The 26296-nt window shown below is 38.2% G+C and overlaps 2 protein-coding genes across 4 annotated transcripts; both read left to right on the plus strand.

Moving 5' to 3' along the window:
* The first annotated feature begins 15246 nt into the window (after positions 1-15246).
* On the plus strand, positions 15247-19676 carry LOC145115490 (BED zinc finger and hAT dimerization domain-containing protein). Of its 2 annotated transcripts, none has more exons than XM_079051783.1 (6): positions 15247-15543; positions 15646-15715; positions 16645-16717; positions 17367-17582; positions 17674-18545; positions 18635-19676. In XM_079051783.1, the coding sequence occupies exons 2-6, from the start codon at positions 15704-15706 to the stop codon at positions 19538-19540; spliced, it is 2079 nt and encodes a 692-aa protein (XP_078907909.1). In that variant the 5' UTR covers positions 15247-15543; positions 15646-15703; the 3' UTR covers positions 19541-19676. The 2 variants fall into 2 exon arrangements, with proteins under 2 accessions (XP_078907909.1, XP_078907908.1); XM_079051782.1 differs by having other exon boundaries at positions 15247-15541; positions 15626-15715.
* Positions 19677-20977: 1301 nt separating this feature from the next.
* Positions 20978-24665, plus strand: LOC145115252 (uncharacterized). 2 transcript variants are annotated; one of them, XM_079051505.1, is made up of 7 exons: positions 20978-21665; positions 22008-22136; positions 22209-22582; positions 22751-23495; positions 24002-24095; positions 24202-24256; positions 24365-24665. In XM_079051505.1, exons 1-7 carry the CDS (start codon positions 21215-21217, stop codon positions 24425-24427), a joined length of 1911 nt encoding a protein of 636 aa, XP_078907631.1. In that variant the 5' UTR covers positions 20978-21214; the 3' UTR covers positions 24428-24665. The 2 variants fall into 2 exon arrangements, with proteins under 2 accessions (XP_078907631.1, XP_078907632.1); XM_079051506.1 differs by having other exon boundaries at positions 22212-22582.
* Positions 24666-26296: the final 1631 nt, after the last annotated feature.

A 26296-nucleotide genomic window follows, 5' to 3' on the forward strand; every position in this document is an offset into this window, starting at 1 on the left:
AAACCCCAATTTATGGTATCAAATGCTTTTTCAAAATCAACTTTGAACAAAAACATTTCCGTCTTGGTTTGTTTTTTGGCCCACGTGAAAATTTCATTTATGATCAAAGGCCCATCTAGAATGTTCCTGTTTTTTATGTACGCCGATTGAACTTCACCTACAACAGATCCGACAACGCCTTTCAATCTGTTTGCTAGGATTTTAGCTACGATTTTGTAAATACATCCAATCAGACTGATGTGTCTATAATCAGATAGAGTGGTTGGGTCTTTTACTTTTGGAACAATAGTGATGAAAGAAGAGTTGCAACCAGGGGAGAAGTTACCAAAAGACTCAAAATGTCTCACATATATGGAAATATCGACTTTCATGGACTCCCATTTAGATTTAAGGAGTTTGAATGTAAGACCGTCTGGCCCCAGAGCTTTATCTGATCCGCAACACCATACAGCTGTTTTGATTTCTTCTAATGTAATCTCAGCCTCAATGAAAGAGCTCTGATCTGGTTTCAACTTTTTAAACAGAGAGCTAATCAGCTTTGGTCTGACGGGGCAAGGTTCATGAAATTTATTCCTGAAAAAATCAAATGTTTCCTTCTTAATGAGTTCTGGATCAGTGCACCATTCACCGCTTATTGTAATACCGTGAATCCTCTCCTTTCTATGCTTGTTTTTTAACATCCCATGGAAGAATCTTGAGTTTTCGTCTCCGTCACAAATCCACTTTATTTTTGCTTTCTGCTGTAAATCTAGCTTGGACACCTGTTCGAGTTCCTGTAATTTAATTATTGCATCTCTTCTCGAATTACGCTCCAAAGATGAAAGTATTCTGGATTCAGCCGAGATGTCTAACGAGTCAACTTGCTCCCTTAACGTTTTTAAAATACCAGTTTCTTTACTAGTTACTTCCTTCCTCCAGTTCCTGAATTCATTTTTAAGGAATTTGATTTTTGCCAGCAAGAATCGATCGGGAGCCCCAAACCCATGGAAATTACCCCAAGCTTTATCAAATACCAAATTAAAATCGTTGTGTAGTAACCATGAGTTGAAAAACCGAAACGGGGGAGGGCCAAAGTCGACTTTGTGAGGTTTGAGAATCACCGGAGAATGGTCTGAATAGTCCCTTGGCAGAACAGTCACAGATGTCAGCGGTTGCACTTGAATGAAGTTATGACATACTAGGAATCGATCGAGTTTACTCTGCTTAAGCCCATCGTCACGCAGATACGTAAATTTCCTCTCCTTGGATGAACTCATTTAAGCCAGCCACCACTATGAACTGGTTGAAATCGGATGTCGTATAATGACAGAATGAGGAATTGAATCTTTCACAAGCGAACCTGACTGCATTAAAATCACCAGTGAACAACCAGATACCATTCAACCCTCTTTTTAGATCAATCAAATCATCCCATAATTTACGTTTGTCAACAATAGATTGAGGCCCGTACACATTTACAATCGTTATTGCACCTGGGATACCAACCCATTCACCCGACGTAGCAATGAAATGCCTGGAGGAGAAGGTATTTGACTTGCAGAACACACGGGGGTCCCATATGCTTAAAATACCACCAGAGCATCCAGTAGGATTGACAAAATCACATTGATAATTTGTCGATCCCCAGCAACCAACTATATTAATATGATTGAAATCTGATACCCTTGTTTCCTGAATACAAATGAAATCGATGCTTTGTGTGAGTTTGAGTTTCCTAATCCACTCAACTTTCTTTGAGTCTCCAATTCCCCTGATGTTGAGAGTCATGAAATTCATTGATCCACCTTGGGTTCTCCTGCACCTTCAAATATTGCTTCCACAAAGTCGTTTCCATTCTCGATTTGGAATCCGACCTCGTTTCCAATCCTGATTGCACTATCAACTTCATTTGAAGAGAGACAAATACCATTCGGGGAATTCCCACTAAAGGAGTCGGATCCAAGAAAAGATTTATTTAGGTCGAGGGAAGGAGAGCCAAGCTCAAGGATTTTTGGTTGATGAATAGAATTAGATGGGGGAGGAGAAGAGTGAGAATGAGAGGCCACGAAAATCCTTCTGGGAGTGATTAGGGAGGAGAAATTCCTATCAATTTTTCTGTGTTTTCCCATGGAGTCACCAGGTTCGACGTCAACAAACGGGGCTGGCTGGGTCGGATCAGTTCTAATTGGGGTGTAAGGATTTGAATGATGAATATGGGCCGGATCTGGATTATGTTCGATATGGTTTGGCCCAACACCAATTGACTTAGGGAATAGTATTGGGGAACCGACCAAAACTTGAATTTTATTGGGAATATCCAATCCAGATTTATGACCATCATTATGGGAGGACGTTCTGAATTCCGAAAATAAATTGCCTTCCATATTCTCCGTATCTTCACACGAGTTGACCGCCGCCACCGTAACTACACCCGAGTCGGCCATTGCCACCGCCGCCATGCCATCTCCGGCTAATACAACATCATGGAGTGTCATAGGTTATGAGTTGTTATTCTGATCAATCTCACCCTCTTCTAGTTCCACCGTTCCTTGAACTTCCCAATTTTCGGATACACCATCTTCATATGAGGACTCATCTGACTCCAATTCAACGGATACGTCATCGTTTTCAACGTCATCGAAAGGTTGTGGAGTAGCAGTGTTATGAAAAAACGGATGCCAATTGTAGTCGTATTCCACAATCCCAACCTCGTAAGATTTGTTTTTGAAAGAACAAGTTGTAACATTATTGATTCTAAGGTTCGAGTTAGTTAGAATACAGGCTGTACCGTAAGAAAGGTCTAGATTAGACCAGTTCCTCCCATCCACTTGTAATGGTTTTCCCACAACGTTTGCGATTAGAGAGTAATTCTCTTCCGCTCGGAGAGAAATTGGGACCCCTGTGATTTTCACCCATGCAATTCTCTCGCTATTTGTTTCCTCGTAGATCCCCATTCGTAACCAATTGAACCATCTGTTCCAGTTATGTTCATCTTACATTAAGTTTTGAGCATGGCTAGGAAGGTCAAACCGAAGAACTACCCTTAGACCTCCAGCATAGAAAGCATTTATTGAAAAATAATTAACCGATTCGACTTGGGATTTCAGTAAGGATCTGAAGGCTAAGAACTTCCCCAACCAAGGCAGAATTGTTCCATGCTTGCATAGCAGGTACCTGCTTGAGAACCACCGTGTGAGATTTCAGTGGAGGGATAAATGGTGCGTGATGCTGAGCTCCCGCAACCTCAGCGTATGATCTGCCGGTTTTGGGCATTCCATTAACAGCTTCATGGAATGATGTGGGAGGAGGGGGGGGGGGCTGAACATGAGCATAATCCTTCCTTCTGCATTCGAAAGCGTTCCTACTTCCCTGGGCCTTCTTCTCATATTTTGAGATGTTTACCTTCAAAATACAGTGATTGCATCTAATCGATTGCATAGATCTCTCGAGTGTATTCACATCCTTAACACCGCCAAATTTGACAAACCCAAAATAAGACCCACCTTTGTCTTTTCTTCCTGGAATGTACACATCTGTGATTCTTCCAAAGGCCTTGAAAGCTTCGTTCAATTCGAACCTGTTTGTTCCAGCGGGGATATTGGATACGAAGAAGGAGGTGATAGCTTTGTTTGAAACGACAATGTATCTTCTTCCCCGGACTTCCGTTCACCCATCATTTTCAAACTCGCGACCATCCAACTTCCTTGGGAGCACCATTTTAAATTTTTGGCATTGAGTAGTTACCAAACTCATTGTCAACCACTATATTGGCCCTTTTAAAAAGAATGGGACTAAAAGCTTTACCCCTTTTCCACTGTTAGCATAATGGCTTCCCTCTTCTATAAAACCCCAAAATACTTGGCCAATCTAGTGATCAACATACCCCCATATAAAGGCGTCCCCCTTCGATCCTTCCCCACTCGGTTGGTCAGAAAGTCGGAAACATGCCAAGGAATGTCTACAAATACCCCGAAGTAATAAGACTCCTAAGATAAAAAAAACATCAAGACTAGGAACTTTATCCCCTATTGCATTTGATTGATAGTGTTAGTGATTAACCGGTGTAGGAGGCGATAGATTGGTGATCGGATGTCACTTTCTTGAGCAGTTCCCGATTGGTAGACCCCGTTGGCGATGGTGGGCCATAAATTTGCTTCTTTGAACTCTTCACTGGAGTTGAGGCAATGAGTAATGAATTCAGTGTAAGACTCTGTGTGCACTTCTGATGGTAAGTAAAGCTCCGTCCTTAATGCAAAATCAGCCAAGCTCAAGTCCCTTCACTCCACTCCTAAACAAAATGTGATATTTTGCCTATCATGAATTCCCTTCTTCTTTCGAAACTGAATAGTGGTCAGGAAGTCCATGCATAGTTCCTTGTAAACTGGCTCATGTATCTGAAAAAGTCTTCTCCAGCCCATGCAAACGAATTGCCCTTGCACCCTATCAAAACCCCTTTGTGAGGTAGGTTTCAATAGCATCCAACAACCCAACTTCCTTCATCCAATCCCATTTGATTTCAGATGGGATATGCACCCTTCTTTCTCTTGACTAGGCCAACTTGTCATTCCATTGTACCATGACTTCTGGTGTGACTACATTTGGAAAAGAATACCAAGGAAAATCGGGACGACTCATTTAGGCTTGATTCCTTTGACTTCTGCCCATCATGATCTGCACATTCATCAAACAATACAATACCAAACAACCAATTAGAGATTAAAAGGAAAAATTAGGCAATAAAAGTGTATTGAACAGTTACCATGTCGTGGTTGATGAGCATGTCGGAAAAAAAAATTCAAAATTGAACTGATTTCAGACCATTTCAACTACAATCAAGTTCAGGGGTTTGCTTAGGCTATCAAAATATATGTTTTAGTGTAAGATTCATAGCAAAAACGACCATAATCAACTCCAAATTAAATCAAATTCGGAACCCTAACTTACTAAACACCCTAAATAACAGTTCAAAGCAGTGAATTGGTGCAATAGACACGTTAATACGTGATTATTAGCAATTTAAAATATGTAAAAATCATACCTTTGTTCTTGAAAAAACTTGAAAGTGGAAGAAAAATGGACCAGGAATTCGTGGAGGCTTCAACCACGGAGTGAGTGGGAATGAAAGTGAAAAAGAGAAGTTAACCTTTTGGATTAAAAACTCTAAAATTGAATGCATATAAAAAGTCACCACATCATGGTCTTGGTCACCACGTTGTGGTTTATCAGTGAAAATAATCCGATTTTTTTCTGTGAAATCGCCACGTCATGGTATAATCCACGATGTCGTGGTAAACTAAATAAATTATTTTTGGAAATTTTTTCATGAAAACTTCCACCCCACACTTATGTCAAGCTTGTCCTCACATCAAAATCTAAATAGAAACTTAGAAGAGTGAAAATTCAACAAAACAACACAAAATAAGCAAAGAAAAAAAGGAAAGAAAAATGTAAACTCTAAATCACATGTTGCCTCTTACAAGCGCTTCTTTTTGAGGAGTCGTGAGTCGGACTCCTTCCCGCTCTACGTTGTGGCGGCTACCACCAATTTCATAATTTTTCCTTCTTTTTCCTCATTTGGCATTCCCTATTCATAATGTTAACCCAATGTCCATTAACTTTGAAAGTAGTGCCATATTTTATGATTAACTCTATTGCTCCATGTGGAAATACTTGCTTCACAATAAACAGACTGTTCCATCGTGTTTGTAATTTCCTAGGAAAAAGCTTCATTCTTTAATTAAAAATGAGAACCTTTTGCCCTTCTTGGAAGTCTTCACGTCCTCTCAACCTAGCATCATGCCATTTCTTTGTTTTGTCTTTGTAGATCAATGAGGTTGTATAAGCTTCATTTCTCAATTGCTCTAGGACATTCATTTGCATTAGGCGATTGGTTCGTAATTCGGCCAACTCGAAATTGCAAGTCTTCAAAGCCCAATATGCATTGTGTTCGATTTCAACCAGTAAATGACAATTCTTACCAAAGTCTAACCTATAAGGTGTAGTACCAATAGATGTTTTAAAGTCGGTTCGAAATGCCCACAACGCATCATCTAGTTTCTCCGACCACTCTTTCTTGTTTCTCCCGACTGATCGTTCAAGAATCCTTTTTAATGCCCGATTTGTGACTTCAGTTTGCCCACTTGTTTGCGGATGGTAGGGTGTTGCAAATCTATGGTGTGCATTGTATTTTTATAATACTTTGGCGAGTTGTTCGTTTGCAAAGTGAGTTCCCCGATCACTTATTAGTGTCTTTGGTACACCGAAACGAGAAAACAATCTTTTTAAGAACTTTACTACCACACGGGAATTGTTTGTTGGTAAGGCTTGTGCTTTCGCCCATTTTGAGACATAATCAACTTCCATAGTATGTATCTATTCCCTCGAGAATCCGGAAATTGTCCCATAAAATCGATACCCTACATATCAAATACTTCCCAAACTTGGATTCTATTTTGGGGCATCTCGCTTCGGGAAGAAATGTTGCCCGATTGTTGGCACGAGTCACAGTCTTTAACAAATTTTGCGGCGTCCTTGAAAATCATGGACCAATAGAATCTCGAATCAAATATTTTATTTGCCATGTAATGGGCTCCGTGATGTCCTCCGGTGGGTCCGTTATGATAAAGCCTCAAAATTTCCAAACTTTCTTTCCCGAATATGCATCTTCTTATTATACCATCCGCGCAACTCCTAAAGAGATATTGTTCATTCCAAAAGCAGTATTTGACTTCTGAAAATAATTTCTTCTTTTGTTGATAATTCAATGCTTTTGGAAGATAGTCACTAGCCAAATAGTTGGCTATATCCACATAACATGGCTCCTCCCCTGCGATCACCATTAGATATTCTTCGGGAAAATTGTCTCCAATTTTTTGTTCTTCCAATTTTTCCATTTCCGGGTTTTCTAATCTCGAGAGGTGATCGACCACCACATTTTCCATACCCTTTTTGTCCCTAATCTCGATGTCAAATTCTTGCAAAAGTAGTACCCACCAGATCAATCTTGGCTTAGCATCCTGCTTAGCAAATAGATACCCTTTCATGTTTGTTGGAGGTGACAATTTAGCTATGGCGTCGACCTTTGTAAGGTCCACCTCTATCCCTGATTTGGAAACTTTATGTCCCAAGACAATCCCTTATTTGACCTTGAAATGACACTTCTCCCAATTTAAGACCAAGTTGGTTTTTTCACATCTTGCAAGCATGTCTGATTTGGAAACTTTATGTCCCAAGTATGTCTAATCCATACTCTCGGATCAATAATTGTGCCCATTCCATGCTCTCGGAATAGGGACAACTGACTATGTCTCAATCCATGCTTCCGAATTAATGACAAATAACTATGTCCTCTCCATACTCTCGGACTAAGGACAAATGACTACGTCTAATCCATGCTCCCGGAATAATGACAAATAACTAAGTTCTACCCTCCGTGTATATCTCACTCGTACTCATAAGGAGATACTACCCAATATTCCTCTTAATTAATTTAGGTTTACTCTGTATCCTAAATCATCATATATTTTCAGATATGCTCTTAACACGCATTTCAGGCAATATCAAATATTTCACACACAAACATATATTTAATACTTTAATCAATACTTGTATTAAAATCATGTTCATGAAAGAGACTATGCACTCACTTGTTAAAGTGATGATTCCAAACTCGGGCAGCGCTTCACTTCTAACAATATAATTTCCTTCGACGAAACCTAGTATTATTACCACTAGATTTTAGTCTAATATTTATCGCGACTATTACGAGCGATATTGTTTTATAAGTGTTAAACAATACTTTTCAACCACTATGTATAGACAGGGGCCAGACATGAAACACCGGAGGGCAGAACCATTTTGGCATTATAGCACTTCTGAAATCCAACAACCCTATGCGACCCTTCAAATCAGATTCTCCGTACCGCGAGTAGTTAACATATATTATAATAGCACTTTATATATTATATTTTATAATATATTTATTTTTTATAAGCTCATAATAACGATAATAAATCTAAACCTAAGCTATACTTAAAGTAGGGTAAGCGTATCTCACTTACATCGGGGTTTGCTAGAAACCGGGCTCTGCGGGGGTAGGACTTTCCGATCCGAAAAGTTCTTTTTCTCGGAGCCTTCGGGCGCTCCGGGGCTTTCCTCTAGCACTTAGAAGTTACTAGGGCTTGGCAGGGCTTAGAGAGAGAGAAAGAATGGGGTTTTGGTGTGAGAAATGAAAGCACCCTCGCACCTCATTTTATAGTTGACCTGACCTCGGTGTGCAGGGCGCTCCTGCATACGCAAAGCGTTCGATAGGGGTACGTGTCCGAAGTCAGCTTGGGCGACGTGGCTGATCCGGGGCCTAGCCTTGCGAGAGCGCAATGCATTGCTTCTTCCTACGCGGGGCGTTCCTTGAGCAACTTCGCAACAACCACTTTCGTCTTCTAAAATCCGTAACTTTCGCGTACGAGCTCCGTTTTCAACGTTATTTATATCCACGTGTAGGTAGAGACGTACTCTACAACTTTCATTTAGACTCCGTCGGCTAATTTTGACTTTATTTTTAAAGTTATATTTTTAACAGTCCGGGACAAGAAAAGTCCGTTAAAAATTCATAACTTAGTCATCTGACGTCCGTTTTCGTCTGTCTTTTTATCTTTAAGCTCCTATTAACAAGATATTCAATTCTCATTTAGGTTGTATCGGCTAAAAATTGGTCGATCTAATATTCGAATTTCGGGCTGCATATTCCAATGTCAAATATTGGAAAAATCATAACTTCCTCATACGAAGTCAGATTTGGACGTTCTTTTTATGTATGCTCTCGGTTTAACGTATACTACGACTTTCATTTAGATCGCTAAGGCTAAAAAGTACTTTATCGTAAACTCACTTTTTACGTCACACAACGTTGTGCCGGTTTTGTCGCGAAGCTTCGACATGTCATAACTTCTTCGTTATAACTCAGATTTCAGCGTTCTTTATATGTACGAAACCCTTGTGACATATACTATGAGTTTAGTTAAGATTATTTACTCTAAATAATCTTCTATCAAAAAGTCATTTTTTTAATGTTCATTGTCTCTAAATTGACTAGCTCGAATCTGCGGGCGTTATAGCCAAGATAGAGACTTTATACCTCTGAAGTCTTGAAATGGAGATGCTAACACTGGATCTCTAGGATCTCCTCCATAGGGTGAGTCTTTTACCTTCTTCTTCTCTTGCACAAACCACCAAGAATCTTCTTTCAAGCTCCAAGCTTCACCCAAGGCACTCTAGGGTTTTATGTATGTCAAAAGAGGTGGTGGCTGACCTAAAATGACCAAAAAGGTGGTAGAATGTTGTTTATATAGGGTAGGAACCCCGAAATTAGGGTTTTGCTCTGAAGGGAGTACGCCCCGCATACCTTTTAGTACGCTCGACGTACTCACAAACCACCCGCGACCATTTAACCCTCTACGCCCCGTGTTCTCAATGAGTACGCCCCACGTACTCATTAAACCCTTAAAACCCTAAACTTAACTTGGCTCAAACTTCTTCGTCTTTGGTCCGTTTCCAACGAACCTTATATCCACGGAAAGGTGGCAAGAAGCCCTACGCTTCTAGCAATACACCATAACCCTTAAACTTCTCGAACAAAAACCCAAAATTCATAGATGCCTAAACTCACAATTACAGTTATACCCTTGAGCTCCGGAAACACCATTGAACACTTGGATCACTAAAACCATAACGCCCATATTCAAAAAAGGTCTAAACCTTTCTCCAAAAAAGCCTCAAAATCTGCTCATACCCGGTTTACGACCCACGAGCCTTAAATCTCATAACGATCCGAAACATGATGTTACACAACCAGGAACCAGAGAGACACAATATGTATTTGCCCCGAGAAACTTCAATGTTCAACCAGGAACCAAAGAGACACAACACATATTTTCCCAGGGAAACTTCAATGTTTAACAAGGAACCAAAAATACACAACACATATGTACCCCAAACATCTTCAATGTTCAATCGGGAACCGGAGAGGCACAACACATATTTTCCCCATGAACCTTCAATGTTCAATCAGGCAAAAACACGTCATAGACCCTACTTCAACCATGCACTTATGAATGAAATTACACGTGAATGTCAACCATATGTTCACACATAGAAAATGTGGAAGGAGATGGAAATTATGGATTCCGGGCAGTAGCCATTTCTATTGGTCTTGGTGAAGATTATTGGCTTCAAATTCGATTGGACTTACGACAAGAGTTATTAATTCATCTTACAGAGTATAATTTTTTTAGCGATAATGAACTGTTTTCTCTTAATCAATCATTGGATTTCTGTAACATCCCAAGATTTTGTCATTTATAGTCCCTGGGGATAGAAGGGTGAAGCCGTGAAAGTCTAAGGGCTAAATTGCAATTATTGGGATCAGGAGAAGTACGTTGCGCGTACATAAGGGTACGCTGAGCGTACTAGGCGCGCCCTAGTACGCTGTGCGTACTCATGGCAGAAGGAAACCCTAATATTTAGGGTTTAGGGACTATATAAGCAACATTATGAGCACAAGACCCTCCCTTACCCCAACCTCCACTGCTTAGAGTCGTTTTCCCCAAACCCTAGCCATTTCCTTGAGTGTTTGAGCTTTTTGAGTGTTTCTTGAGTGTTTTAAGAAGAAGGTGTTGCATCAAGGAGTTGGAGAAGAAGATCAAGCTTGTAGATCTGAAGTTGGTTTGTGCCCTAGAAGCTCCAGAAGGTAAAAAGCTTGGAACTTTATACTTGTATGAGTTAGATCTAGTCCTTTTAGCTTTATGGAAGCATTCTTGTCCCAAAAGTCCTAAGATGGTGCATGTTATGATTTGGACGAAATGAGCTGTCCTTTCAGATCTTAAAGGAGGTCCTAAGTGATAAAAATGGTGTCCCAATAGCTAGAATTGTCTCATGCATTAAGTAGGAAGGTCTTAATGGATTAAGACCATGTGTTAAGAACTTTCTGGACGTCCAAAGTGATAAAGTTCGAGACTTTATTGTCCTATGGCACATTTGGTCGATGGATCTGGAGTTTAGGCTTAAGTGCTTAAGCCATTAAGCACTTATTAGGGTTTTGGTGAAACCCCGCGTACGCCCAACTTAAATCCAGTACGCACAGCGTACTGGGTCAACCACCCCGATGGTGGTCAGCATCAGGACGAGTACGCCCCACGTACGTCCTCTGTTGGGCCTTTGGCAATTGGGCTTCGAGTTTTGGGCTGTTTATGGACTAGTTGGATTTGGGCCTTTGCTGGACTTTATGAATATAATGTTTTGGGCCAATTTTTGATAATGGATCTTGGAGTGAGGCCCAATTAGGGAGTTGGGCCCGATTTGGTAAATTGGGCCAATAATGGGTTTTGCTTAAGGGCTTTCAAGGTTATGGAATTGGCATTGGGCCTTGGCCCAATAAAGAGAATGGACATGATGGATTGTGTGGACCCCTAGTCAAGATTGTTATGTTGTGTAGTGACTTGGTATTTATTATGTGATAGTTCGGGATTTTGGCGAGGCAGCGATTCAGGAGTTCGATTCTTCAGTTCAGACCGGCATTGCGAGGTGAGTTATCCTCACTGTACTCAAGGGTCTAAGGCACCAAGGCCGACCCTTTGATTTGTTATTTGGGATTATTACTGTTGTGATATGTTAGCTCGGTATCCTGATAGATATGATGGTTATATGCTAGTATGATCTGTTAGATCGGTATCCTAGTAGATTAGATGTGGTTATGCTTAGTGACCTATAGTGTGGTCTGACTGTCTGTATGCTGGTAGGAGATTACCTGTTATATGTGCACATGGTTGATTGGTAGTTGAGGGTATTCCATCCCGAGGATGATAGGACCCTAGTATGTTGTCTTTATAGACTGTTATATGATTATCTGATATAGGTGCACATGTTTGATTGGTTATGTGGGCATTCCAACCCGATGGTTGTGGGCCGAGAGTATTCCATCCCGTGGATGATTGGACTCGTAGTATGTGGGCATTCCAACCCGATGGTTGAGGGCCTGGGGTATTCCAACCCGATGGTTGATCGGACCCATAGTATGTTGGCATTCCAACCCGATGGTTGAGGGCCTGGGGTATTCCATCCCGATGGATGATTGGACCCATAATATCTGTTATGTATGTATTGTGAGTGGGCATTCCAACCCGATGGTTGTGGGCCGAGAGTATTCCATCCCGAGGATGACTGGACTCGTAGTATGTGGGCATTCCAACCCGATGGTTGAGGGCCTGGGGTATTCCATCCCGATGGATGATTGGACCCATAGTATGATGTTTGTTATTGTATGTGTATTGTTGTGTGTATGAGTATTTTGGGGGTAACTCACTAAGCCTTCGAGCTTACAATTTCAGTTTATTGTTTCAGGTTCAGCGGATGACTGCGGGAAGGCAAAGGCGTGACCGTACACTTCCTCGATTGATGATTATGATTTATGGGAACTCTGATGTTTTAACTATTTTGAAAACAAATTGTAATAACTGAATGATTTTATATGATTTAAAAAGTTTTAAATTGGCTCGAATTTTATGGATGTTACAATTTCTATGAATCACCGGTGATTAGGATATATTGGATGGTTATGCAGGACGCTAGTTTTCTAATTGCTAACAAGTATGATGTAATTGTTTATTTCTTAAGTAGACTAGGCTCTTCGACATGCTTCTCACTTTGGGGTGGTCCAAAACACTACCCAAATCATAGAACTATTGCTATTGCCCTCGTTTACGGTAATCATTATGTGAAAGTTGATTTACAGGAAAGGTATCCAATGCCTACTATTTTGCTATTGTGGCGTTCTCACATATCACTGTATGTTGCTGGATGGGAATCTTTGTATAGTGCTAGACTAAATGCTTATGTTCAACCAAATAGACTACCAAATAATTGTGATATAGACACTCTTATTGTACCATATTATTAAAAAATAAGTGATAGTTCATTTACTATTATTTAGGGTAAATTACACCAATCGTCCCTCGTGCATATGCCAGAAAGCGTGTTTAGTCCCTATTTTTAAAAATTAACTCGGACCGTCCCTCGTTTGGTTAAAAGTTGCACACCTCATCCCTCCGGACATAAAAGGACGATTTTGCCCTTAATAATTTCTTTTTTTATTTTTATTTTTATTTATTATTTTTAGATTAAAAAATAGAAAATAAATATGCACCGACCCACCCTTCCCCTTCCCTTTCCCCAGTTTCATTCCCTTTGTCTTACATTCTTTTCGAGTGCTTGAGAATAACATCAAACACCTAAACAGCTCCTCCTCCTCTTCTTTTTTCCGGCAAGACCAACCACATATACTCTTTATCTTACTTTCTTTTCCGAGTGCCTGAGAATAACATCAGAATCCGGTGACTCAGTTACCCAATAGGTTCGATTTTCCGATGAAGTAACTAGGCTACCATCGCAACCCACCAAGCTATGTTTGTGATGCAATGACCAGATGAGGAGGGTGTGGAGATCAGGACAATAGAAGAATGGTTTGAGGAAATCCAGGGTTTTGTTATCGATGGCGGACCTGAAGCCACCGATGAGGCCATCGGTCTACACCTCAAGCCCTCGTTGGAGTCGTCACTGCCGCCGGAAACCTGAAGCTCCTCCGGCACCACCGCATATCAATGTGAGCACCAACTCCTATTGCACCACCACCTGTCACCGCAAACATATTCCCCTTCCCTTTCCCCAACAACCATCAAAGCTACCAATTTCAATCTATCACGAGTTCACGACATCTCACTGCAATCGAAATCAGGTCGAAGATGAATCCATCGAAATAAAATCAAACCGATCTTGAAACTCAAAATCCAAATCGAAACCTTCATCAGTTTCAATTTTTGGATTTGAGAAGGAAGAAGAAGGAGGGAATTTCCATTTTTATCGAGTGTGTCTCTTCAGCCTATTTCTCTCTCTGTATCCTGCTACATCTCCATCTCACTTGCCATCTATCTCGATATCGCATCAGACACATGTGTGTGTGTGTTTTCTATTACTCTGTTATCTCCGATCTATAACAACAGTGTGAGGGTTTGTAAGTGAAGGAGGCAGATGGGTTGGGAAAACTAAGAGTAGGTGTTGAAGAAGAATGAGAGAGATAGAGAGAGAGAGAGAGAAGGTGGTTGTAGTATTTTGCAGCATAACTAAGAGAGATATAGATTAGAGAGAGTTGTTTTTTTAAGTTATAAATAATAATTAATAATATTAGATTAATTAAAAAAAATATCCAAGGGCATTTTAGTCATTTCAAATGGGGCGTGGACTACATTTGCAACAAAACTATATTTAAGGGACGAAACGTGCAAGTTTTAAGCAAACGAGGGACCGTCCGAGTTAATTTTTGAAAATAGAGACTAAACACGCTTTCTGGCATATGCACGAGGGACTATTGATGTAATTTACCCTATTATTTATTTATGAATCATTTTTTAATGTTTTCATTGTTAATTGTTAATTCTATTATATTAACGGATGAAAAGGTAATAAAACATAATCTAAATCCATTAGACTATTTAGGTGCATGATATATTAATGAATTTATATGTCAATTTAATATTAATAAATTTAACAGCAAACCAACATTTATGTACGTCATAATCTAAATCCACTCACTAAATCGTATGTTAATTTTAATATAAAAAAACAAAAAGTAAAAATCATATGTAAATTATAATATAAAAACAAAATATATAGAAATACTAAAACATAGATAATCCGAACGAAATAGTCCGCACAAACAAAAGAAAAAAAATAGTATTAATAACCATAATAATCATATGTATTTAATAAAAATATTAAAAAGAAAAAATAACTTGTATAAAAAATCACTACAAAAAATAACACATAGATAATACGAATGAAATAAAAAAGTATTTTTCATAATATTAATAATCATATATATTTAATAAAAATATTAAAAAGAAAAAGAAAAATAGAAAAAAAAACAAAAAGGCAACTTTAGTCAAAACAAAATATCAAATCAGATTATTATCAAAACAATTAGAGAACAGTTAGAGGTATGTAAAGAAAACCCTTTTCAAAAATTGTTTTCTCTTATTGTTTTTTAATGAGAATGACTTTTCCAATTTTTTTTTACAAATATAAATGTATTGTTTAAAATGACAATTTTTCAAATAAGAAATAAAATATTTTTTGAAAAATACCCTAGCATTTACAAAGGAGTATAACAAGATTTTGTGAAGGAGAAATAAAGTTAAAGTAAATGCTATTCTATGGGGTAGAGATGTAAATTGACATTGAATGGGGAGAGAGAAAGAGCGAGAGATCCTACGGCTCTGCTAAGCCTCGCTCGACTCCATCACTTTTATCGCTTCTCTTTTTCTCCGCTTTTTCCCCCTTCTTGCCTGTACTCTAAGCTCGGCTCCGATCCGGCTAAGATCCAGCTCCCACCATTTTCTCTCCTGTTCGATCTCCCTCCTTTCTGCTTTGCACACCTACACAGACTGACAGACTTACAGTCAGTATGCAGCTTTGCCTTTTGAAACAGAGTTAGATGTAGGACATTCAAATCTCTCATGTGTGAGTTCAATCCACTCGACCCTTTTACGGTTTCCTTGCTCGATTTGTGTATTTTGTGTAATTTTAGAGCATTTTTTTACAGTTTGATTTTGCTGATTGAAGTTTGTTGAGGTCGAGAGTGAAGCCCCCAAAAAAGTTGTTGGCGCTTTCTTGACTTTTCATGCAGTTTGGGGTAAATTTCTACTGAATTTGTTGATTGATTTCCTGTGAAATTGGATTATTTCATCAGTCTAGTTTGTTTTTCTGTGTGAAGCTACTTGGATTCTTAAATTTGTTATAGTACATCTTTCAATTTTTGTGACTGTTGAATGTTTGATTATTTCTGTGACTCAATAGTGTTCATGTACACCCTTGAGACACAATATTTGAAGTTTTAATATGCAGAAATGAATATATTGTTAAACCCTAATTCGTTTGATTATGCAAAATTTCTCCATCTATGCAATATCATATTTGTTTCTTTCCATAACATATAAGACTATGAAATGCATGTGTGTTGACATCCGATTATAGCACATTATGCTTTGATGTAACTAAGAATTCGGGCAATGTAGCATATGCAAAATGTGTTATGGACATATGTTTTATGAAAAGAACTTGATGGAAAATGTTTGCTAATGGGTTCATATGTGGAAAGTGTTATGGAAATATTGTGCATCTAAGGGTTGTTTTGATGTGTGTTTTCAAAGTGATCATTGCTACTCAAAGAATCAGAATCAAAATTACATAATCAGTTAATGGAAGTTAAAGATAATTAGGTAAGTTTACATTTATCTCACAGAATAGTCATTTTTAAATCGATCTTTGTCTATTTATCCTATTCTGATTATATATAGTATAAATTTTATAACCATATATCAAAGGCTCAGAACTGAAATAATCACTTTAGATGCACATCCAAACACCCTCTAGAAAGAGGATTTTTCCAGTAGCACTTTTGTTTTTGCATTAGTAGGTTTGAAATTTGAAAATTAGTTTTAGTTGATTTCATTTGCTTATGAATTAAAGTTTCTTGTTATTTAAGATTCTTTTTGGTTGCATACTTGCATGTTTTACTAAATCTAACATGTGAACTTTCTTTATTTCATATTATTGCTCCAGGCAGGTGTAGTTGGTGAGAAATCTGGAGTCTTGATGGATTGGAACGTAAGCACTGCATACAAAAATTTAAAAGGTACTTACTTGATTTCTTGCCATATATATTCTACTCAGTTGCAATTATTTTTATTATTGAACTTGATTGGAATCAAATGAGAGGTAAGTCGTGAAAAAAACATGAAAATTCAGATGCTTTAACCAATGCCCATGTTGCTTGTGAAAGTCCTTGTAGTGGGAGAACCTTGTTAATGTTAGATGTTGTTTCTCTTTTACTTAATTGGGACTTAATGGAAACATGACTTAGGGGCTGTGTAGGTTGTTCCTTTTTGACTTAATGAGCTTATGGGTAGGCACTTAATATGGACAATTATACATAGTTGTTTCATTTCGACTTAATCTGGACAAAATGACTTAATGGGTTAAGCCAAAAAACGCGTATTAATGCATTACCTATTTCTCTTTCTTCTTTTTCCCTCTAAACTCCTCTCACGTTAAAAAAATGTTAAAAATGATGAAGATTGTGAAATATCTTTTTAGAAATATATGGTAAATCGGTCATTTAGTATCATTCAGACGATTTATTCAGTCCAAAATTATGTGTACAACACTTTATGTAGAAAGAATGACATCTATATCTAAACTCTTGGTTTATTGATTTTTTAGTCAATTCATTGACTGAAAAAGGATTACAGTGATTTTATTTTTTTCTTGTTTTCTTAAAATAGATATGGAACCAAAATCTGTGATGGATGTGGCACTCATTCCAAACATGGATCCAATAGATGTTACACCAGGTACCTCTGACAAAGCAAACAATTCAACAAAACCAAGAAAGAAGACCATGACTTCAGTTTACCTCAAATTCTTTGAAACAACACCCGATGGCAAGAATCGTAAGTGCAAATTTTGTGGACAAATCTATTCAATTTCTACAGCCACAGGTACTTAACTACTTACTTCATCTGCAAATCTCTTTAAAATCACACGTTAATATATTTCTTGTATCTTTAACATTTTTCTTTATTGTTGAAGGCAATTTGGGGAGACACCTCAGCAACCGTCATCCAGGGTATGATAAGTTAGATGATAGCATCTCCACCCCAGGCTCACAAGCAATAATTGTCATCAAGAAGCCTCAAATCCAACCCAAAACATCTCACATTGAACCCGAACATCTCAACTGGCTCCTCATAAAATGGCTCATTTTAGCGTCTTTGCCACCTTCCACATTCGAAGAAAAATGGCTATCCAACTCCTTTAAATTCCTCAGTCCACCTGTCCAAATCTGGCCCACTGAAAAATTCCAAGCAGTACTCCACGAAGTTTTCAGAAGCATGCGCGACGACATACGGTGCATGTTAGAAAACGTTTCCTCAAAAGTATCAATAACCCTAGATTTTTGGACATCGTATCAACAAATTTTTTACATGAGTGTTACTTGTCAATGGATTGACGAGTCTTGGTCCTTCCGAAAATTTCTTCTTGATATATCTCGGGTTCCTTCGCCTTGTGGAAGTGCAGAGATATATCACACGCTAATCAAAGTGTTGAAGTTTTATAACTTAGAAACTAGGGTTCTTTCGTGTACTCATGATAATAGTACGAATGCTGTTCTTGCATGTCATACTCTTAAAGAGGACCTTGATAGCCAAAAAGCCAACCCCTTTTGCTACGTTCCTTGTGCTGCTCGTACTTTGAATTCAATTATAGATGACAGTTTGCGATCGACCAAATTAGTGATTTCAAAGATCCGGGAGTTTGCATTGGAGATGAATTCATCGTCTGAGATGATGGAGGAATTTATTCAGTTTACAACAACTTATCAAGAAGGGAATTGGAAGTTTCCACTTGATGTTTCTTCGCGATGGAGTGGCACCTACCAAATGCTTGATATTGTTCGTAAGGTATAAAGTATAAACACACAATTAAAAAAATTTCATGGTAAAAAAGTAAAGCATTTAATTATTTTTTATTTTCTTATTAAAATATCTAGGCAGGTAGATCTATGGAAACTTTAATTCGAAAGTATGAAGAAACACATGGTCGATTACTGTTAAATTCAGCCGAGAAAAACGCAATCAATATCATGCATTCATATCTCGAGCCTTTCTACAAGACCACAAACGACATATGCACGAATCGCCTACCAACTCTCGGACTCGTTCTCTTCTTCATGGACCACATCTCCGAGACCATAACCGCCTGCCGAGAGTCCCGCCACACCCCCGATTGGCTGAAAAACGCGGCGGTTGACATGGCGGGAAAAGTCCGAAGCTACAACGATCAAGTCTCGAATATTTTCACATACATGACCGCGATTCTCGATCCCCGAATCAAAATCGAACTCATTCCCGAAAGTCTTAATTTAGAAAACTATCTCGAAGAAGCAAGGAGCCATTTCGTGAGAAATTACTCAACTACCCATTTCGCGTCTGTCACAATGACGTATGGGAGTACTCAAGAATCGGAGGATGGAGGAGGGGTAAATGTGTCTTTTGCGGAGGAAATTGCACGGAAAAGACGGAGGGCGAGTATGGGGACGGCGACGGATGAATTGACACAGTATTTGTCGGAACCGCCGGCTCCGATTCCGATCGATGTGTTGGAATGGTGGAAGGTGAACAGCGGTCGGTATCCGCGGTTGTCGGTGATGGCACGTGATTTCTTGGCGGTGCAGGCGGCGGCGGTGGTGCCAGAGGATTTGTTTTGTAGTAAAGGGGATGAGGTGGAGAGGCAAAAGGAGTCGCTTCCGTATTCGAGTATGCAAGCGATTCTTTGTGTTAGGTCGTGGACGGAAAGTGGGATGAAGTTGAAATATAAGTCGACGGAGATTGATTATGAGAGGTTGATGGAGTTGGTAGAGAATGGGGGTGGTGGTTTTGAGAAGAAACAGAAATGAGATTAATGGAAGGAAGGGGTAGGATTGTAATTTGGAGAGGGATTTGAGTTTGTTTGTGTGTTGGTGTATATTTAGGTCTTGTAGTTTGTTGATGTACAGATTACAGTGGATAATGATTCTAACCCATTTCTTACCATTTACCTTTTACAACACCACATGTTAACGCTGAGCAGCTAACTTATTTTTGAGTTTCTTTTAAGTTAGCTAGCTTTTTTTTTTTTTAAAGTCAAAAATCAGCTTTATAAAAAGTTGTTTAGATTAGTCTTTCAAAGTTTTTAATTTTTTTTTAAGTATATCTTTAATTAATTATAAAAAACATATTCTTTTAAATATTTTTTTATATTAGTTTTTATCAAATATTATTTTTTATTGATTACTAGCTAGCATTTCAAATAATATCAAACATAGCCTACTATGCAACCTTCATTTGCAACAAGATAACCACATTTGACACTAGGAAATATTTTGGAACTTTTTCAAGATAAGTGAATAGAAAGGCAACCATCTTTGATCATTGCTATTAGTCTACTTTTTAAATTCTAGCCAACACTCTTTTGGATGTTGAAAACAATTTTAATAATTTTTTAGTTCATAATTATTTTAAGTTGTATAATCATAAATTTTTATGAGAGTAAATTACATGAATGTTCCATATGGTTTAGAGTAATTTACGTATTTGGTCTCTAACTTATTTTTTAACTTGGAAGACCCTACTGTTTGTTTTTGTTACGCGTTTGATTTATGTCTTATCTAAAAAACTATTTTGCCCTCAATTTTTTAATTTATTTAAATAAACACACCCCAACCCCTCACCTTACCTTACATACCCCCAATTTTTCCATATTTAAATAATAGTATTTTTAGGTAATACAGGTACCAGACGCATAACAAAAACAAACAATAGGAACCAAACGTGTAACAAAAACAAATAATATGGACTTTCCGAGTTAAAAAAAAAAAAAGATATGGACCAAACGCACAAATTACCCCAAACTATAGGGACCATTCGTATAATTTACTCTTTTTATTATGTAATGGTCGGTCTAAATTCAAATATATTATTTAGACTATCTTATATAATAATAATAATAATAATAATAATAATAATAATCTGTTTCGGTTCATATGTCAAACATGATATATTTTTAGTCTCAAAACCCATAACTTTTTTATATCATTATAAAATACAGTTAAATTCTTTACATTGTTATAAAGTACTCACCGAGTTAAACAAAAAGTCTTTGCAACCGATATATTTGAGGGGTTTTTATAATACCATTAATATATAATATTTTATCTACACATATAAATGAAACATAAATATATTCTTTGTATTAATGACGATATCTAAAAGATATACATAAACAAAATTCAAAGCTGAAGGAAAAATGTAAACGGGCCCAAACTGATAAACGATATAACAAAAAATACACCATTTGTGATTTACTTTACGCTATATCTTATTAGAAAAACAAAAAACCCGACAAGTAACAGTTCCCTGCAAATCGTAAAAAACCCTCGTATTCAAAACCTCCGATTTGATTCACCAATGAAGTTTCAGCCTTTCTGCCACTAGTTCTTCTTCCCGATTTCACAATTCTACAGTCAATTGTTGATGGGAATTATACCATCGAATCACCACAGCTCCCGCCGTCGTACCAACTGATAATCGCGATGGACCCTCGCCGACCGTCCCGGGTGATCGATCCCAAAGTCCGGAAGGTCGGCTTCTTCACGCCTGGCCCACCCCCAGACCGCACCCAATCTGGCCCGGCCGCCACCCCTCCCACCCAGTCTCCTGTCTCCAATACCCTTTCTCCCGTCATGATTCCACCTGCTCGCCATGCGTCTGACAACTTGTCTCGCGCAGTTGGCATGCCTGTTCCGGCTGGTCTTCAATTGCATGCCCATCCGCCGGTAGATAGCTTGCAAGTTGGGAGCTATACTTTGTCTGATTCCGTTCTCAGCCCTTCTCCGACTCAATCGCCGTCGAGCCGCGTTGGACTTGACGGAGAATTCTCCGAGGATTCTGTTAACTGGATGAAGCGGAGCAATTCTGGAAAATTCGCGGCTGTTCTTCCCACAGGCCGTGACTTCACACAATCAATCGAAGCATCTATCGATGGTAGTACATCAAATCCAGTACTTTTGAAATCAATATTACTGATCTTGTTAAATTTGTCAAAATTTTTATAGTGGTGATTGTCTCACAAAGCTGTGTTTTTATAAGGGCTTAAAAAGGTTAACAATTATCTGGTAGAAATCATTACCTGTTCACTGAACTGACAAATCTCATTGATTCATTCTTCCCCACACAACTAAAGCAATGCACATATTTTACATAGTGTCTGCTTTCCATCAATGTTTGCCACACAAGTTGTTTGCAGTTCATATAATATGTGACAGGGTCAAAATCCATTTTGTTACCCAAGATCTAAAAATTGCCTTTTTAATTTTCCTTTTGCAGAAAACAGTGGAGACCATGTTTCTGAATTGCCATTGCAAAAAAATCCAAAGCCACTAAAGGCAAAAACAACAAAGGCTGAGAGACGTGCTTTACAGGAGGCTCAGCGAGCTGCAAAAGCTACTGCCAAAGGTTTTATCACATCATCATTATGATTATTATTATAATGATTATTATTGTAATTTGTGATTGATGTGCTTTTAGTAGGTGAGGGAAGTAAGTCTGTTGCTACTTCTGCCACGTCAGCGCCAGCACAAACAAGTAAACCAGTAAGACAGCCGAATCAGAAAAAAGAGAGTGGTCCACTTTTGGTTTCTTCAACATTAGTTAATGAGAAGAAAGGGAGTGAGAAAGCAGTAGAGAAAGATAGAAAAAAAGAGGTGCCACCTCCACGAATGCAATTTGATGACAAGAATCGTGTTGAAAAAGCTAAAAAGAGGTCAGTGGTCAAACAGACTGAAGCTAGAAACAGAGTCGAATTGTTTAGGCATTTACCACAATATGAACGAGGAAATCAGCTTTCTGATCTTGAATCCAAGTTTTTCCAACTTGATCATGTGCATCCTGCTGTTTACAAGGTATGCAGCTAATTTTCTTCATTACAAGAAGTCATCAAGTGTCTAAATCAATAAAATGGTGAAAGTACAATTGCTTTTCTGTATTTTTCCCTTTTAAAAAAGGACCCATAACAATCAAAGCTTAAGGGATCAAGTAATACTAATAATCATATAATGTGTTTTTCTTAGGTTGGTTTACAATTTTTAACTGGGGACATAATGTGGAGCAATACCCGTTGCATTGCAATGCTACAAGCATTTCAAAAAGTCATATTAGACTACACAACACCACCTGAAAAAATCCTAACCAGAGACCTAACCTCAAAACTCAACAGTTCAGTCTCATTTCTAATCGAATGCCGACCCCTTTCAATCAGTATGGGAAACGCAATCCGTTTCCTAAAAGCCCGAATTACCAAAATACCCCTAACCCAAACCGAATCAGAAGCAAAAACCTCTTTATGTTCAGACATCGATCGTTACATAAACGAAAAGATAGTTCTTGCAGACAAAGTAATAGTCGGGCACGCGGTTACCAAAATCCGCGATGGTGATGTTCTTCTCACATACGGTTCATCGTCTCTCATTGAAATGGTTTTATTGCATGCTCATGAACTTAGGAGGCAATTTAGGGTTGTGATAGTTGATTCGCGTCCGAATCTTGAAGGGAGAGTTTTGCTTAGAAAGTTGGTTGAAAAGGGGTTGAGTTGTACGTATACGCATATAAACGCGGTTTCGTATATAATGCATGAAGTTACGAGGGTTTTTGTTGGGGCGGCTTCTGTGTTGGCTAATGGAACGATATATTCGACGGTTGGAACTGCTTGTATTGCCATGGTTGCTCATGCGTATCATGTCCCGGTTTTGGTTTGTTGTGAATCGTATAAGTTTCATGAAAGGGTGCAACTTGATTCCATTTGTTCAAATGAATTAGGTATGCTTGTTTTTTACTCAACACTGTGTTTGGTATGCATTGGATTGGGACTGAGACTGGATTGGGACTGAGACTGAGACTGATGTCAATGTGACAAAAATTACAATTTTTTTTTCCATCCAAAAAGTTGGAACATGATGGGACATGGACTCGCTCTAGATCTCTCGTCTGTGCAAAAGACGAAAATACCCTTGTCATCCTCATCGTCAAAAATAGCCCTAGAAAGTTTGTCTGGTCCTGTCCAGTTTTATCCAATGTAACGATAAAACTGGACAAGCTTTATTACAGGGCTATATTTGATGACGAGGATGACAAGGGCATTTTCGTCTTTTGCACAGACGAGAGATCAGGAGCGAGTCCATGTTCCACCTTTTTGGATGGAAGAAAAATTGTAATTTTTGTCTAATTGACATCAGCATCAGTCCCACTCCAATGCATGCCAAACTCAGTATAAGATTTGTGGGACATTTCTTTATGTTTTGCATCTGTAAATGTTTACAAAACAGGTGATCCTGATGTGATAGCTAAGGTTCCTGGAAGAAGAGATAATTGTTTGGATGATTGGGCTAGCAAGGAAGGCCTGCAACTTCTGAATTTGGCGTGAGTGTACAAAAAGTTTCTAGTTGAAATAAAGTGAAGTTATCTATCATTCTATGCTGTTAACAGCTAATGATTTGGATTATGTGCAATTAATTAATTGTAACAGGTACGATGTGACTCCTGCTGATTATGTGTCGATGATAGTCACTGAACATGGCATGGTAAGTCAATCCACATCTATTCCTTTGTGGCATCTTGAGTTTGTTTGATTGGAATTACTTTATACATTTAATTTCAAATTTAATTTGTATGGATAAATCATATTTCAGATCCCACCCACAAGCGTGCCTGTGATTGTGCGGGAGTATGGGCGAGAGCATATACTGATATAATACAAGAATTGAGTGTTTTTGTTTATGAATGATTCTTTGTGGATTTTTGCAAACATGGTAATTGTGTGGTATGTAATATGGTTTTTGTAGACTATAAAGTTTTTGAAAGTTTTTTTTTTGACTCCCTGGTTGTGGGACGGGAGCATATAAAGATAGGAAAATAAGTTATGTAATGGAGTACATACACTCTTATTATGATTCGTTTAGCCGAAAATTTTGGAAATAAGTTGTTCATCTACTGATTGAGTATGTCTATTTTTGTTGAGTTTTTTGTTGTATTTTGTTATACATCATTCAGTGTGGCTGCTAAGCCGTACATGTTTGATGTTTTGTTGTTGATTTCATAAAGATTGTGTTTGTTACATGTGACTAGGTTTATAGGACATTGACAAACTTTTCTTATGGGCTATTTTCATTAGTGAGAATTTAGGACCTAAGGTGTAGTACTTGGAGGATTAGAAATAGGCAATGGAAAATATTCTCCTTCCTCTTTGGTATATCTGTATTTAGTTTTTCCATATTCAACTGATACGACCTTGGCTCCGACCACCAGAGGATGCGCTTCTGCGTCAGAAAGAATCTATAAGGTCACAACAAGCAAGACCGTCAGCCGTTCTCCGGGAGGTCTCGGGAAAACGCTCCGGCGGTCAAGTCAGTGGGGAGTATCTGGGTGAGATTGGTGAGAACTAGGAGAGATCGCTTACTTCTCAAGGCGGGATGGAGGTCATTTTATACTTAGGATCCTTGTTGGTTCGTACGAGAGACAAGGACTGTACCTGATTGGCTAATCGTGTCCCTTGTAGTGTCGAGACCAACGATTGGCTCAGGCACGCGATGGGGGTGTTAAAAAATATCCGTATCAGAAAACCCGATCCGAAAATATCCGAAAATTCGGATATTCGGTTATTCGGATTCGGATACAGATAGCGATTTCATAAAAGTTCGGATATCCGGTATCCGAAATCTATATATTAACTATTTTTAAATACTTTTCTAGTTTGAAAGGTCCACTTTAGAAAGCCCAAACACAAAAGGGACGTTGTTGTACTTGGTAGGGTTAGGTCGCAAATCTTGAAATCTCAGTTCTTCCGAAACCAAAGCGATCAATTCTCCTCTCGATTCTCCTCGACCTCAAGACCTTCGAGTAGACAAATCTTCAACTTTTTCGAGAGTTGTTGACACTAGACACAGAGCTTCACAATTACTAAGTTCTCATCTTCTTCAAGAGCAACGATCGAATAAAAGAATCTTCCCCTTTTGTGAGTTCGGCTCATCCCTTTTTTTATCCGGTTAGCTACTAGTATAATACATGTGTACTAGTATAGTACATGTCTACACATGTTATATAATGCTTTTCTTTTGTTATGTTACCAGTCTACTACTATACTACATGTAGTTGTATGTTTTTGTAGTTGTATGTGTAAATAAATATGATTCTTTCTTTCTAATGTTTTTGTAGCTATTTGTGTACATAAATATGACAGACTCTTAAATTGTACTTAAGTGTGTTATGGATGAAAGATTTGAATGATACTTAAATGTGTTATGAATGAAAGATTGGTAGAACGAATGTGGTAGACTCTTTAAAATGTTAGATCACACTTAAAAAGCACATGCACTTTAGAGTTTGGAGCATTTAAAGAGTTCATTAACTATAAACATAAATAAGATACAAAAATCGTGAAGTCCATAACATTTGTTTCATGATCATTTATTGGAAAGTTAATCTTAAATGTGCCATGTGTACATGTAGTTTATTGACCATCTCATGTCAGTAATGCAGTTATTTATTTATTTATTTTCCTTATTTATTGGACAAATTAATCTTAAATATACATGATTTTTCTCACGACAATAATGTAGTTTATT

This window comes from Lactuca virosa, chromosome 5 (assembly GCF_052849685.1).
Source record: "Lactuca virosa cultivar CGN04683 chromosome 5, Lactuca_virosa_CGN04683_v6, whole genome shotgun sequence".
In the NCBI taxonomy this organism is placed as follows: domain Eukaryota; kingdom Viridiplantae; phylum Streptophyta; class Magnoliopsida; order Asterales; family Asteraceae; genus Lactuca; species Lactuca virosa.

Coding starts and splice junctions, on each gene's coding strand:
- LOC145115252 (XM_079051505.1), top strand. CDS start 21,215: ATGGACCCTCGCCGACCGTCCCGGGTGATCGATCCCAAAGTCCGGAAG. Junction 22,137..22,208: donor TGCAAAAGCTACTGCCAAAG/GTTTTATCACAT, acceptor ATGTGCTTTTAG/TAGGTGAGGGAAGTAAGTCT. Junction 23,496..24,001: donor CATTTGTTCAAATGAATTAG/GTATGCTTGTTT, acceptor TTTACAAAACAG/GTGATCCTGATGTGATAGCT.
- LOC145115490 (XM_079051783.1), top strand. Junction 16,718..17,366: donor TGCATACAAAAATTTAAAAG/GTACTTACTTGA, acceptor TTCTTAAAATAG/ATATGGAACCAAAATCTGTG. Junction 18,546..18,634: donor TGCTTGATATTGTTCGTAAG/GTATAAAGTATA, acceptor TAAAATATCTAG/GCAGGTAGATCTATGGAAAC.